Genomic DNA, 13,413 nt, shown 5'->3' on the forward strand with positions numbered 1-13,413 from the left:
AAAAATATTGAAGATCATAACATAAAAGTTAGATGACCAAAATGGACATCCGGGGTGCTGTGGATGCTGCTGTCCCAACCAATATTATTGCTGCTAAGGCTGCAGAAGTTCGTGCAAACAAAGTGAACTGGCAGTCCTACCTCCAGTAAGTACTGACTGGCTGTGAATCATGGATAATCATGTGCTTCTGCATTGGAGTTTTTTCATGGTCATGCTTTTATGAGAAAAAAACTGGGAAAGTACTAATAAATATGGAAGAAAATGCTTCCTCCTCATGATAATTAGCTGTCATGGGGAGACAGTGTGGTAGAAACAGCTTGTGCTCTATTGGGGGATCAGAGTAGCCGATGGTATTTTTGATCTTGTCTGTCTGGAATGTTGTACTTTTTAATGAGTGGGAAATGTGGGTGGAATGTTTGTGAGCTATAGTAGGAGGATGGGCTTATGGGCAAAGCTTGCCACATCATCCAGTGAGCCCTCATGATCAGAATGGTGATGGATGATGTAGTAGAATGGCTTATGTTATTGTTAAGTGACGTTGAGTTGGTTTGGACTTGTAGTGACCTTGTATAGGGTTTGGCTGGTGAGTGCCACACCAGGACAACTAGTGAAAAAGCAGATATTTTGCACTGGGAGATTTGAGTTTGAATTTTGGTTCTTTTCTCTACTAGTTTGGTGATCTTAGGCAAGTCATTTAACTTCTCTTAATTTTAATAAAGTAGATGTGAAATGGGGATACATTTCCCACAGGTTGTGAAATATGTATTTTAAGTATTGTTGCTAGGTGCCATTCAGTCTATTCTTGATACAATAGCACCTCTGTGTGACAGAGTAGAATTATGACAGAGTAGAACTTCCCCATGGGATTTTTTACGCTGTTAACTTTCTGGGAGCAAATGCCCAGGTCTTTCTCCTGAAGAGCAAATGTATTGATATGAACTGTCACTTAGCAGCTGAGCGCTTAACTGTTGTGCCACCTATTTGTACAGTTTAATATGCTCTCAATTTTAGTTCTTCCCCATCTTTCTAGTGTATGTTAATATTTAGTATGTTGTTTTAGTATTTGTAAGTGTTTCTTTACTTGTAAAGCAAGCTTTCATTCATTCATTTATGTATTTTTAAACTTTTTGTTGTGAATTGAGTGAAGGTTAACAGACAAGATCATCAGCTTTACATTCAACAAATTACACACCTTGTTTTATCGCAATAATTACAATCCCCTCCCCGTAACAACAGTTATCCTACCACGTCATTGTGGCTTTTTATACCTTTTAAAACTTATATTTCTCAACTGAACAAAGCAAAAATATTTGATGTACACATACAAAAAACAATATATATATATATATATATATATATATATATTCATTATTCATTTAAGTGTCCTAAGGGCACAGCCTTACTTAGTTTATGGGTCTAGATCAGAAGCTTCTCTATTTCTCCATGCCATTGTCTCTGCACCATCTCTGCTGTTGCTGTTTTTCTAGGTAGGATCTCACATTCCAATTGTGTTCTTCCTTCTTGATGGTCCTAGGATCATCTGTTTGTGAAATGAAAGATGAACTGCTCCCCTCCTTTAGTTACATATCTACCATTATAGTTGTGACAAACACAATTAATCTTGCTAACAATTACTTACAATTGAATCCTAAAATCTTATCAGCATCATCCCCCATTCCCTTTCACCACATTCAGTTGGTGGAGAAGAAAAGTATTCAGTGGGGATTCTACCATAGCCCCCTCATTCTGAAACTAAGCACATTCGTGAAAGTTTGTAAGCCAGCCACTTTGTACTTTTATAGCTTTCATTTATTTTAAACCACATTTTAATAAAATTTTGACATTGGATAGTGCTGTCAGATAAGCACTGGACTATTAATGTCAAGGTCAGTGGTTCTAACCCACCAGTACTTTAATAGCATCAATATTTGTTTATTTTGATATATTTATAACAAAGTAGGTTATTAGATAAATTTAGTTTAGATTTGTACTTATATTTTAAAAAGTAAATTGAGGAATCTTTAGTTTTATGTTTAGTGGTTTTCTTGTAAGAGGAATATATAGTGTAGAGAAATGACCCTCTTATTTCTGTTGGTTTAGTCAGCCATCAAATGTGTATAGAGCACCTGCCAAGTCTGAGGCATTTTCCCTCAGGAACTCGTACTCTAGTAGGGAAGTCCAATTCAGATCTCTGAGTATGTTAACTGTGATGATAGAGAGATGCTTGGGTGCACAGAAAAAGGACAGCTAATCCTACCTCCTGGGAGTTTTCTTGAGGAAGGTGATCCCTGAACTGAATTGTAAAGGATGAGTAGGATTTAGCTATATGAAGTGAACAGACAAAGTGAGCATAGAAGGGGAGAAGACAGCATGCTGTGTGGAGGAGTAAAGATTATTTTGGAGGTGGGCAGGGGGCAGAGCTGAGACTGGACCAGCAGCCTGTGTGTGCTCATGAAAGCCCTGGGTGTAATTGGAAGGAGTTTGGATTTGATTTTGTCATTCCATGCTTTTCAGGGTGATTCTTTTTTTTTTTTCCTAAGGGTAGACTGAATTTATTAGAATATTTGCAAACAAATAATATCTACATGCTGAGTAAGTATAGTAAAGTATAACACTGTTGATGCTGGATAGCACTATAATTAGAATAGAACTGCTCCTATAGTTGCTTAAAATAAGTAAATCTCCTCTTCTTAAATATGTATGTCATTTGGCAAGAAAAAAAATATTTCCACCCTCTGTCAGCAGAAACTAATTTTGAACACATTTAAGGTAATATATTGTGGTGCTGCGGGTTAATGTGCTGAACTGCAAGATTGGTTTGGACCTCAGAGTTGGCAGTTCAATCAAGGTGATTCATAATCTATAAAACTCATGATTGATAATGAAAGGAAGATTGGCTTTCAGTGTTGCCCCATAGGAGCACATCTTTAGAACGCTGCCAGGATGATTTTAAAATGCAAGTCAAATAATCTCACCATTCTCCAAACCTTCTAACACCTCCTTGCTCTTTCTCACATAGCAAGCTTAAAGCGACCTTGGGTTTGGCTGTACATTTTTCTAGACGTGTTCTCCCTTTAGGTCACTTGACTCTAACTCAACTCCATTCAGGTTTCTGTGCAGGTATCCTCAGAAAGGCATTCTGTGTTTACCATAACCACAATACTTCCTCTCTTCCATTGTTCCTGTCTCTTTCTAGCCCCTTGCTAGGCTTCAGTTTTTTCCTAGCATTACCATTCCCAACATTATAATGATGTATGTGTGTTTGAAAATTTAGTTATCTTTGTTGCATGGAGGGGATTGTAACCATGGCAATGAAATGATATATGATAGAATGAATGTAAAACTAATGTTCTCCCATGTAAACTGTCACATAATTCACAATAAAACCTTTATAAAAAATTTTAATTTAGCTTTGTACGTGTATATTTTCTGTTTGTGCCCCTGGAATACGAGCTCAGCAAGTGAGGCTGAATTCATGGCTGTGTCACTTCCTGCTTTTTTCATTTTCATTTTTAAATGCTTTATTGTGAATTGAGCAAAGGCAAGATCATCACTTTTATATGTAACAAATTATATACTTGGTTTCATCTCAGTGATTGCAATCCCCTCCATGCAAACAGTTATCCTGTCTCCTCCCTCTGGTTCCTATCTTCATTCCACCCACCTTCCCATCCCTTCTCAACTCTGTCCCTAGGCAAATGTTGCCCCCTTGATTTTGAATGATTGGCCGCTCTGTGGTGAGTATACCTTACTAGAGTTGATGTCCTGCCTATATACTCATCTACTGCTTTACTGAAAATTGGTCCAGGGGAGGAGTTCCTTCCCAGACCTAAAGGGTGATTGATGGTCATAGTCTCTGCTTCTTCCAATCTCTTTCTGACCAGTAAGCCTACTCTTGTTTTAAAACATATAATACTAAATTTTGTTCCACATTTTCTTCCATAGTATCCCCGACCTTCTAATGTGATCCTTTTCAGAGTTGTTGGCCGTGGTAGCCAGGCCCCATCTAGTTCTTCTGGTCTCAGAGTTGTGAAGACTGATGTTCACATGGCCTGTTAGTCTGTTGGACTAATTGATTCCAAGCATCTTCAGTTCTCATCATTTTTCTTTTTTCCACACATGGAGACACTAATAGTTACATCGGTGTCTTTTGTTCTTAAAGGTGCTTGGCATACTACTGATTGCCAAATATTGATGATCTATAGGGTAAGCTCTGGACTGCGAACAAGGTGGGCAGTTTGAATCCACCAGCCCCTCTGTGGTAGAAAGATGAAGCCTTCTGCTCCCACAAAGACTTATTCCTCAGAAACACTATGTAAGGTTACTATGGAGTCAGAACTGACTCAACAGCACTTAAAACAACAACAACAATTACTGCCAGCTGATGAAATCATGACTGAGCTGGGTAGTGGTAGAGATGAGTGTTTGGAAAAGGAAAACAAGGGCTGGATAATGAGAGGCCTTCTAAGTGGTGTTAAAGATGTTGGACATTGATTTGGTAAGTCATGACTTTGTTTTCATAGCAATACAGTGCTCTGGGTTTTTCGATCCTTATTTTAAAAAGGAATAGATAGCTGTTCAAATAGATTAAGTAACAAATACATGCTCACATAACTTTTAGTTAGTGAATTGATTTAAAAGATTTTCATTGAAAACCTCTGGTTAGGTGCTAGGTAGACCCGTCATCCAAGTCCATAGTCAGCCTGATAGAAAAGGAAAAATGTGATCAGGTATATGTGTAAGAAAGCTGCCTGGTAGTGGATCAGAGGGTGATTGCAGGAGGCTCAAATGGGCAGCTGGGGCCCTGTTATTACAGGGCTTAGGGGACATAGCCCTGCTTTCTCCAGAGGCAGGGAACAGAGAGGAGGGAGACAAATTGCCAGGGCTGGTGCCTGACAGGCTCTGGGTTGTTATAGCAAAGTCCCCCAGCTGCTCAATTATGCAACTGTCAAAGGAAGACTCTAAGTCAAAAAAAAGGAAAGAAACAATTTAGGTTTTCTTACAACAGGTGAAAGGAGGTCAGACTTGAGAAGGAATGACTGACCAAATAAAATGCATAGTTATTTAAAAGGAAAAAAATCAAACAAAAACACTGCAAAATTACAGGGTACCAGTATAGAGGGTAGTTTATGACGTGGAGTAGATAGAGCTCTTGGGGAGAGGTGGTAGAACGAGAAACAGAGCCTCATATAGACTCCAGGGCACAGGATTGAAAGAGACTACAGGGGGCTGGTCTGAGAGGAGGGGACGAATCACGGGGAAGATAGGGAAGAGCATGGCAAAAAGTGGTCACACTGTCACCTGACACTGAAAGATCTAGAAAGACAGGGACTTGGTAATGAAGAAATCTTTTGAAAAATAAATGCATGGAGAGAGTTAAGAAAATCGTATTTTAAAAAAAGAAACATATGGTAATACAAAGTTATAGTACTTAAAGGAGTGTAGAAATGATATGAAAAAGTACAACAGTGGATTACAAAGTCTGGAAGCAAAACAATTTAGTATATAGTAGTAGTACATAGGAGTCCTGGCATGGAGCTGTAGGATAAAGCACTGAACCGCAGTCTCTTTAAATCCCAAAGTCATTGGTTCAAACCCACCAGCCGTTCCTTGGAAATGCTATACAGGATCACTGTGAGTTGGAACTGATTTGACAGCACTTAACAACAACAGTTGGTGCCGTCGAGTCAGTTCCGACCCATAGCGACACTGAATAGGGTTTCCGAGGAGCAGCTGGTGAGCTTGAACTTCCAACCTTGCAGTTCATATGGCTTTGCAGTCTGGCGCCTTAACCTACAGCACCACACCAGGACTCCAGCAACAACAGTGGTGGTGGTGGTGTGCCATGGAGTTGGTTCCGATTCATAGCATCCCTGTACAGGGTTTCTGAGGCTGTAAATTTTTACAGGAGCAGAATGCCTCATCTTTCTCCTGTGGAACAGCTGGTAGTTTTGAACTGTTGACCTTGCAGTTCACAGCCTGATATGTAATCACTACACTACCAGAACTCTTTCCAGCAACAACAGATAGTATAAAATAAAACCTGGATGGATTTAATTTTTTTTTTTGAATTTTGAGTATCTATAAATTAGTATCTTTGGAAGAGGATTGATTGTGGGTGGCAGCGGTAGGGAAGCATGAAAGATCAGTGCTCTTGTCCCGGGAGGTATTATATATGCATATTCCTAAGGTCTCCTGAGCATCGGGTAAGACAGTTCTCTGTAGCACTGCACCTGAAATCTTGGCTTGGTTTCTTCCCTCTCTTGTCCTGATCCCTCACTGCCACCCATGACCTCTGCTAGGAGCACGTCTTTAATAAATCACTTGCATTTGTATCCTTAGCTCAGCTTTTCTTCTCGGGACCTCCCCTCCCCCAAGACTGTTCAGAAAAAGAGCAACATTTCTTTATTCACATTTGGAAACTTGCCTCATATGCAGTGTTTCACTAATTGGTTTTTTTTTGAACATTAGTCCCTTAAGATAACTGGGGAAGGGGAGTGTCTAGATCTTCAAATGACTGATTTTACAAAATATCAATGCTATTTGGATGACAAAGCATGATATAAAACATTTTTAATTTTAAACTTGCCTTTACTAAATGTGTATATATATATTAGGCGCTTTTTCTTTTATGTGCATAACCACTCAGTGGAGTATGATGGGTAGTCTAATTGCCGTTTTACTGAAGTGGAAATTAGTGGTTCTAGGGGTTAGTGTCTTGTCAGTTTAGCAGGAACTTCTCAGAAGGCTTGATTTCTCTGTATATTTCCCATACACTGAAGGCCTGAAAGAGTTGATGTGAATCTGGTAGTGCCTAGCATCTTACAGAGCCCAGCAGAGGTTTTGCAAATATGTCTTTTAATAAGAGAGGGTCTGGATTTAGGCCATAGGAATGTTTCAGAGCCACAGACGCTTTTGGAGGTCAAACTGGTGTTGAAAGAGGAAGGTGAAAAGTTGAGTCTTGATGGTACAGATTTTGTGAAAATGGGGAGCCATCTAAGTGGAAGAAGAAGGCTGAAGATAGTTTGAGAGAGAGTAAAGACAGGACTGTATTGATTTGAATCTCACTGATGAAAGAGTTTGGAGAACAAAAGTAGAGAGTGAGCCTTGTGGAGACTTGTGAAGACTTGATGAGAACAGAGCTAGTAAAGGGGCCTTGGATGAGATGGGAGGCAAACAGGAGTATAGGACAACTGGGGAGGGTGAGGGATTCAGATGGAGGGACTGTTTTTCTAAGAAGAGAATATGGCTCATCTTTTTTCTGAATCTGGAGGGAAAGGATATCTTTTAGAAGATGATTGTAAAAGTTCATACAAAATGACTTTGGTCTTGTAACAAAAATGGGGGAGTAGTTAATCTTACAGTCCAGAAACAGAGGACCCTAGGACCATCAAGGGAGAAGAGTACAAGTGTAATACCAGACCCTATCCAGAGAAGCAGAGATACCAGAGATGGAGGCAGAGATGAGGACATGGAGAGAGGAAGCAGCTGAGGACTCTAGACTCATGGAAAGAGAAGGACTGAGTGCTGGCAGCCAGGAGGCAAGGCTTGCAGAATGTGCCCTTTGATTGTTTAAGTTATTATATATGCCTGAGTGTTTTTGTGTACGTTCCCCCCCCCCAACTCCAAAAAAAACCCCCACAAAAAAACCCCCAGAGGAAATGGAAGCAAATATTGTTTAACGATGATGCATGGAGGAGATTGTAATCATTGCAATGAAACGATGGTGTAAAGCTGATGTTCGCCCATGTAAGCCATCACTCAGCTCAGCTCACTCACACACACACACACACTCACACACACTCACACTCAACTCAATGGGGAAAAATGGCTTTGGTCTTATGAGTTAGGTGGACAAATACATTATTTGACTTGATTGGAAATGAGGGTGAGATTTTGAATAATGTTAAGATACAACCTTTTATTGAGTGTTTCCTATGAGCCAAGTGCTATTAATAATTTAATTGCAGCCTCAGCAAAACCCCTTAAAGTCAGTGTGGCTTTCACCCCTTTAATTGCAGGTGAATTAATACAGGTTCTTGAGCGGTCACACATTCAGTCATTGGTAAACCTTAGTTTCGAACTCAGGTCTTTCTGCTCTAGGGCCCATACATTATCTTGCTTGTTTTACTAACTAGGAGACAGATACTCCTCTGTCACTTACTCTGAGTGACTACTGAACTTCTATTGAATCAAAACAACTTATTCTTATTTTCTAGGGGGCAAATGATTTCTGCTGAAGATTGTGAATTTATTCAGAGGTTTGAAATGAAGAGAAGTCCTGAGGAGAAGCAAGATATGCTTCAAGCTGAAGGCAGCCAGGTGATTGTACAAATATTATATCATGAATGCTTCTTGTCATTAAAAATTCCAGAAAACCAAATTTAATGATTATGCAATGTTACATTATAGCGATGCACTATAATTTAACAAAATCCTCATATGGGAAGCCATTTAAGTGGTTTCCAGTTTTTTTTTGTTAATTTTTTAAAACATGTTATATTGAATAAGTTTATACTTTTAGCTGGACTTCTGGTATGGCACTGTGGATCAGCACTGGACTGAGAACCACAAGATCAGCAGTCAAAACCCATCAACTGCTCCTTGGAAACCCTATACAGGGTCACTATGAGTTAGAACCGACTTTGTGGCACTTAACAGCAGTAACAATACACTTATAGCATTTTATTTATAGCTTCTTTTTTGATTTAAAAAAAAAATTAAATTTTTTTATTCCAAGTGAGCGTATTTTACTAGTGTTATTACGTATTGCCTTTCCCATCACCCAAGTTAACACATGTCTACCCTCTAACCTCTTACTGGAGTCATGGAGTAGTGCTGTAGGAGAAGCAGTGGACTGCAAACTACAAGGTCGGTGGTTCAGACCCACCAGCTGCTCCTAGGAAACCCTGTACAGAATCACTGTGAGTTGGAATTGATTCAACAGCACTTAACAACAACGACCCTCTAACCAGTGAATTACTCTCCCTTCCCTCATACCCTTGGTGACAATCAAAGAATCTTTCCTTTAGTATGAAAAACTTTTCTTGACTTTTTGCAATAGTGGTCTCATACAGTATTTGTCCTTTTGTGATGGAATAACTTCTTAGAAGAGCTTTCTAGATGGAAAATCATCACTTCAAAGTATCTGAGGTTTTTAGAGTTGCTTTTTTTTTTTTTTAAAGAAAAGTTTTTTCCACTTTGTATCCTCAATAGCAGTGTTTGAAGTGTGTAATTTGATAGGATAAAAGAAACATCAGAAAGAAGAAACTAAGAATTATTGTATCAGATTTTCCTGGATTCAAGGTAATCTATAGTAAGAATTTAGTCTGTATCTCACTAGATGTTTTCTATGTATATTACATGAACTTTTTATGCTAATGTGCTGCTATGCACTTAACAACAACAACAGTATGTGGTTTTGGACCATGGTGTGACTCTGTAGAATAAGCATTGGACTGGTAACCACAAGGTTGGTGGTTCAAACCCACCAGCTGCTCTTGGGAAACCTTATACAGAGTCGCCATGTTATGGAATCAACTCAGCGGCACTTAACAACAGCCACATTTGATAGAGCCAGAGACTAACTAAGAGAGCCTGGTTTCACTTCAGAGCAGCTTTACTTCAGTCTGGTTGCGTAAATACGCACAACAAAGGGAAACTTCCTCCATGTAAACTGGAAATGTCTTGATTATTAAGTGATAGATAACAATCAGGCCTCAAATGTGTATGGAGTAAAGAGAGTGGGAGGAATGACAATGCAAAATGGAATGGGCATGAATATGGATCTCGTCCAAGTGGTTGGCTGTCTTGTAAATTTCTTAGCTTAGAGGACTGAGAGCTGTTGCTTAAAAAAAAAACAAAAAAAAACGTTTGGCTTAACCTCTTGTTTTCAAGATTCTTCCTTGAGGCTGTCTGTTGGATTCTAACTTATTTTATGTTTGTATTTAAATTTGGTAATACTGTTAGGCATCATGACTGATTTTGTACCTTTAAGTTCCCAAAGTTGCCTGTGCAAAGTGAATATTTCTTTTGTAGCCTCAAGATCTCAAATAAATTGCAAAACTTATTGTCAGCAAGATAGATGCAAAAATAAGAATAAATGTAGTTATTTATCAAACAACTTGAAAATATATTAGGGTTTTGATGTACAGTAACTAAAATGTTTTTATAAATGATGCCAGTTTACAATGCTTGCCAGCAGCATAGGAAATTGTCTTTTTCCCAACTCTGTCACTGAAACTGGGTCTTACCATTCCATTTTTATGTTGGTAATTTTGATAGGTAAGAAATAGTATTTTAATATAATAGTGTACATTTTTAAATATTTTTTGTGCCACTTGAGTATCCATAGTAATAATTGTTTACATATTTCTCCTCTGTAGAAAACTTTCTGTTATGTTTACCAGCTTTGTGGATATTCTATTTCCTCAACTTGCTTGCTAAATTTTAAATTTAGAGGACTTTTTGCCATATTGAAGTTTGAATTGTGCAATCACATCTATTACTGCCTCCTTTGTGATGTCTACCTTTGGCATCAGCCTTTGAAAGAGCTTTCCTATCTTGAGAACTTGTGTGTGGGAGGAATCTCATCAGTGTACATTTAGCAGGTCCTTTATGAGTCCTACCAAGATGTAACAAAACTTATTCTTGACGGAGTTACAAAAGGTTTTTCTTTACTGCAGTGTCTGCCTTTATGGGGTTGTTGTTGTTGTGAAGTGCCGTTGAGTCGGTTCCGACCAATAGTGACCCTGTATAGGGTTTCTGAGGAGCAGCTGGTAAGCTTAAACTGCCGACTTTGTAGTTCAAATGGCTTTGCAGTCTGGCGCATTAACCCACAGTGCCACACCAGGACTTTACGGGGTAGTTGCCCATAAATAAGTTTATGGTTTCATGTAAATGAAATGCTAGCAACTGGTTGCCATTGAGTTGACTCTGACTTGTGATGCCCCTGTATGTGTCTGAGTGGAACTTTGCTCCATTGAGGTTTCAGTGGAGGATTTTTTGAAAGTAGGTTGCGAGGCCTTTCTTCCAATTTGCCACTGAATGGACTCGACCCTTCGTTCAGCCTTTTGATTATCAGTCAAGCCTGTTGAGCATTTGCAGCACTCAGGCAGTGTGTCTGCAAAGAAAAGTCATGACAGATATACCAAAGGCACTTGATATTTTTTTGCTAATCATCTGTTTACCACTTTAATGTTTTGACTTTAAAAAATGGAATAATTTATCTTGACACTGAACAACAATAATAACATGTTTTTTAAAACAATGTAACTGTTATAGGTACTAATTCTTTAAATTCCAATATTCAGTGTGGTAAATGGACTTCTGGCTCATAGAGATGGTGTAAGCTCTAGAATGAGTATGATTTTGATACGGTCTTCATTTCTTTTTAGTAGCATGGCCTTATTGCATGCTGTTCATTACATTGGTGATTTATTGAATAAGTAAATATCTCATAAAACATAATTCAATTTATATGTCCTTAGGGTTTGGAAAGGAGTCCTGGTGTGGCACTGTAGGATAAGCCCTAAACTACTAACCACAAGGTTGGTGGTTCAAACCCACTAGCTACTCTGTGGAAAGCCTACATAGGGGCACTATGAGTCGGAACTGACTTGATGGCACTTGACCACAATAGGGTTTGGAAGGTTTCTCAAAGTCTGACACAAAACCTATTGTTTCATGCATAGAACCATGTGTTTATGGATGATTTAAAGGATTCTAAAGGAGCTCTGGTAGCATAGTGGTTACAAATCGGGCTGAGAACCATAAGGTCAGCACTTCAAAACTACCAGATTTTCCACGGGAGAAAGTTGAGGCTTTCTGTTCCCGTAAAGATTGACAGCCTCGGAAACCCTGTACAGGATCGCTATGAGTCGGTACTGACTCCACGGCACATAAGCACCACCACCATAGGATAATTTTGATTATTCACTATTTGATTTGTATGCTGACTATTGAATATGACCTGAATAAGATGCATTTCCACTATCCTGTATATTTTCTGATACAAGGCCCTGGTTGTCTAAAGGTGCCTTTATACAGCTCTGATGGTTACTACAATCTTGAGAAATAATTGATAAGAAGTATATTGTTGGCTCTAGTTTTTATTGAATTCCTGAGTGATTGTCGCATAGTTGATAATTTGTAGAAGGAAAATAAGACAAAGCCTTTGGATTCCAATCCCCAAAACAGTTTTGTTTCTCAGTAGGTACAAAAGATAAAATGAAAAACAATTCAAGACCATTTATAACTTTTAATGGTCTACGTGACTGAATCTTTATCTTATCATGTGTAATCAAGAATTGATATGACTCAATTTAAAAATAACAAGCATTTGGAAAATGATCACTAGATATCAAAATTTGGATGCAAGCCAGATATGGCCCTCCCACACACCAGCACGGTATTTGTGGAGGATAAAATGTAACAACCCAATTAAAACATGGGCACAGGACACAAGCAGACACTTCACCAAGGAAGACATCTAGGCAGCCAACCAATTTATGAAGAAATGTTCATGATTAGTCTTAGAAAGATGCATACTAAAACAACAATGAGATACCATCTCACACCTACATTAACAGTGAAGTTAAAAAAAAACAGAAGACAGCAAATGCAAGTGAGGATGTAAGAGAGACTACTCTCCTACGGTGCTGGTGGGACAGTAAAATGGTTCAGCCACTCTGGAGAATGGTATGGCAATTCCTCAGAAAGTTGGAAATAGAAATACCTTATGACCCAGAAATCCCTCTACTTGGTATATATCCACAAGAAATATGAGCCAGGGTACAAGTAGATATATTCACAGACATGTTTATTATCACAGCACTATTCACAATAGCAAAAAGATAGACACAGTCTAAGTATCCAACAGTGGAAGAGTGGATAAATTGTAGTACATACACAATGGAATACTATGCAACATTGAAGAATAATGATGAATCTGTGAAACACCTCATATCTGGAATGAATCTGGAGGACATTATGTTGAGTGAAAGTAGTCAATCACAGAAGGACAGATACTGTGTGAGACCATTATTATAAAAGCTTAAGAAAAGGTTTCCAGATTAAAGACAGCAGGGTTGGGAGGGAGGGGACAGTAATTAATTCAGTGATTAGAGAGTAGACACATATTAACTGGGGTGACAGGGAGGGTAATGTATAAGAAGGGGGAAGAGTAATATACAAGAAAAGGGAAGGTGGCAGAAGAATGATGAAGATGGGTGAAGACACAGGGTACGCACAGACTAAAGGGGATAGGTGTAAATGGTGGTGGTGGTGGTTATGTACAGGGTTTCTGAGGCTGTAAATCTTTACGGGAGCAGAAAGCATTATCTTTCTCTCGCAGAAAAGCTGGTAGTTTTGAACTGCTGACCTTGTGGTTCATAGCCTGAGTTGTAACCACTA

At 38.8% G+C, this 13,413-nt stretch overlaps 1 protein-coding gene across 2 annotated transcripts in view; it reads left to right on the forward strand.

Annotated features, from left to right (window-relative positions):
* Positions 1–13,413, forward strand: part of LOC102837000 (V-type proton ATPase subunit H-like) — a 188,371-nt gene continuing 174,958 nt past the window's right edge. For both annotated transcript variants that reach the window (XM_006871856.1, XM_006871857.1), the window contains exons 1-2: positions 1–145; positions 8,220–8,322. In XM_006871856.1, coding sequence (XP_006871918.1) covers positions 33–145; positions 8,220–8,322 — 216 coding nt within the window. In that variant the 5' untranslated portion in view covers positions 1–32. The remainder of the gene's footprint in view (positions 146–8,219; positions 8,323–13,413) is intronic.

The sequence above is a fragment of the Chrysochloris asiatica genome, unplaced genomic scaffold, assembly GCF_000296735.1.
Source record: "Chrysochloris asiatica unplaced genomic scaffold, ChrAsi1.0 scaffold00176, whole genome shotgun sequence".
Lineage (NCBI taxonomy): Eukaryota > Metazoa > Chordata > Mammalia > Afrosoricida > Chrysochloridae > Chrysochloris > Chrysochloris asiatica.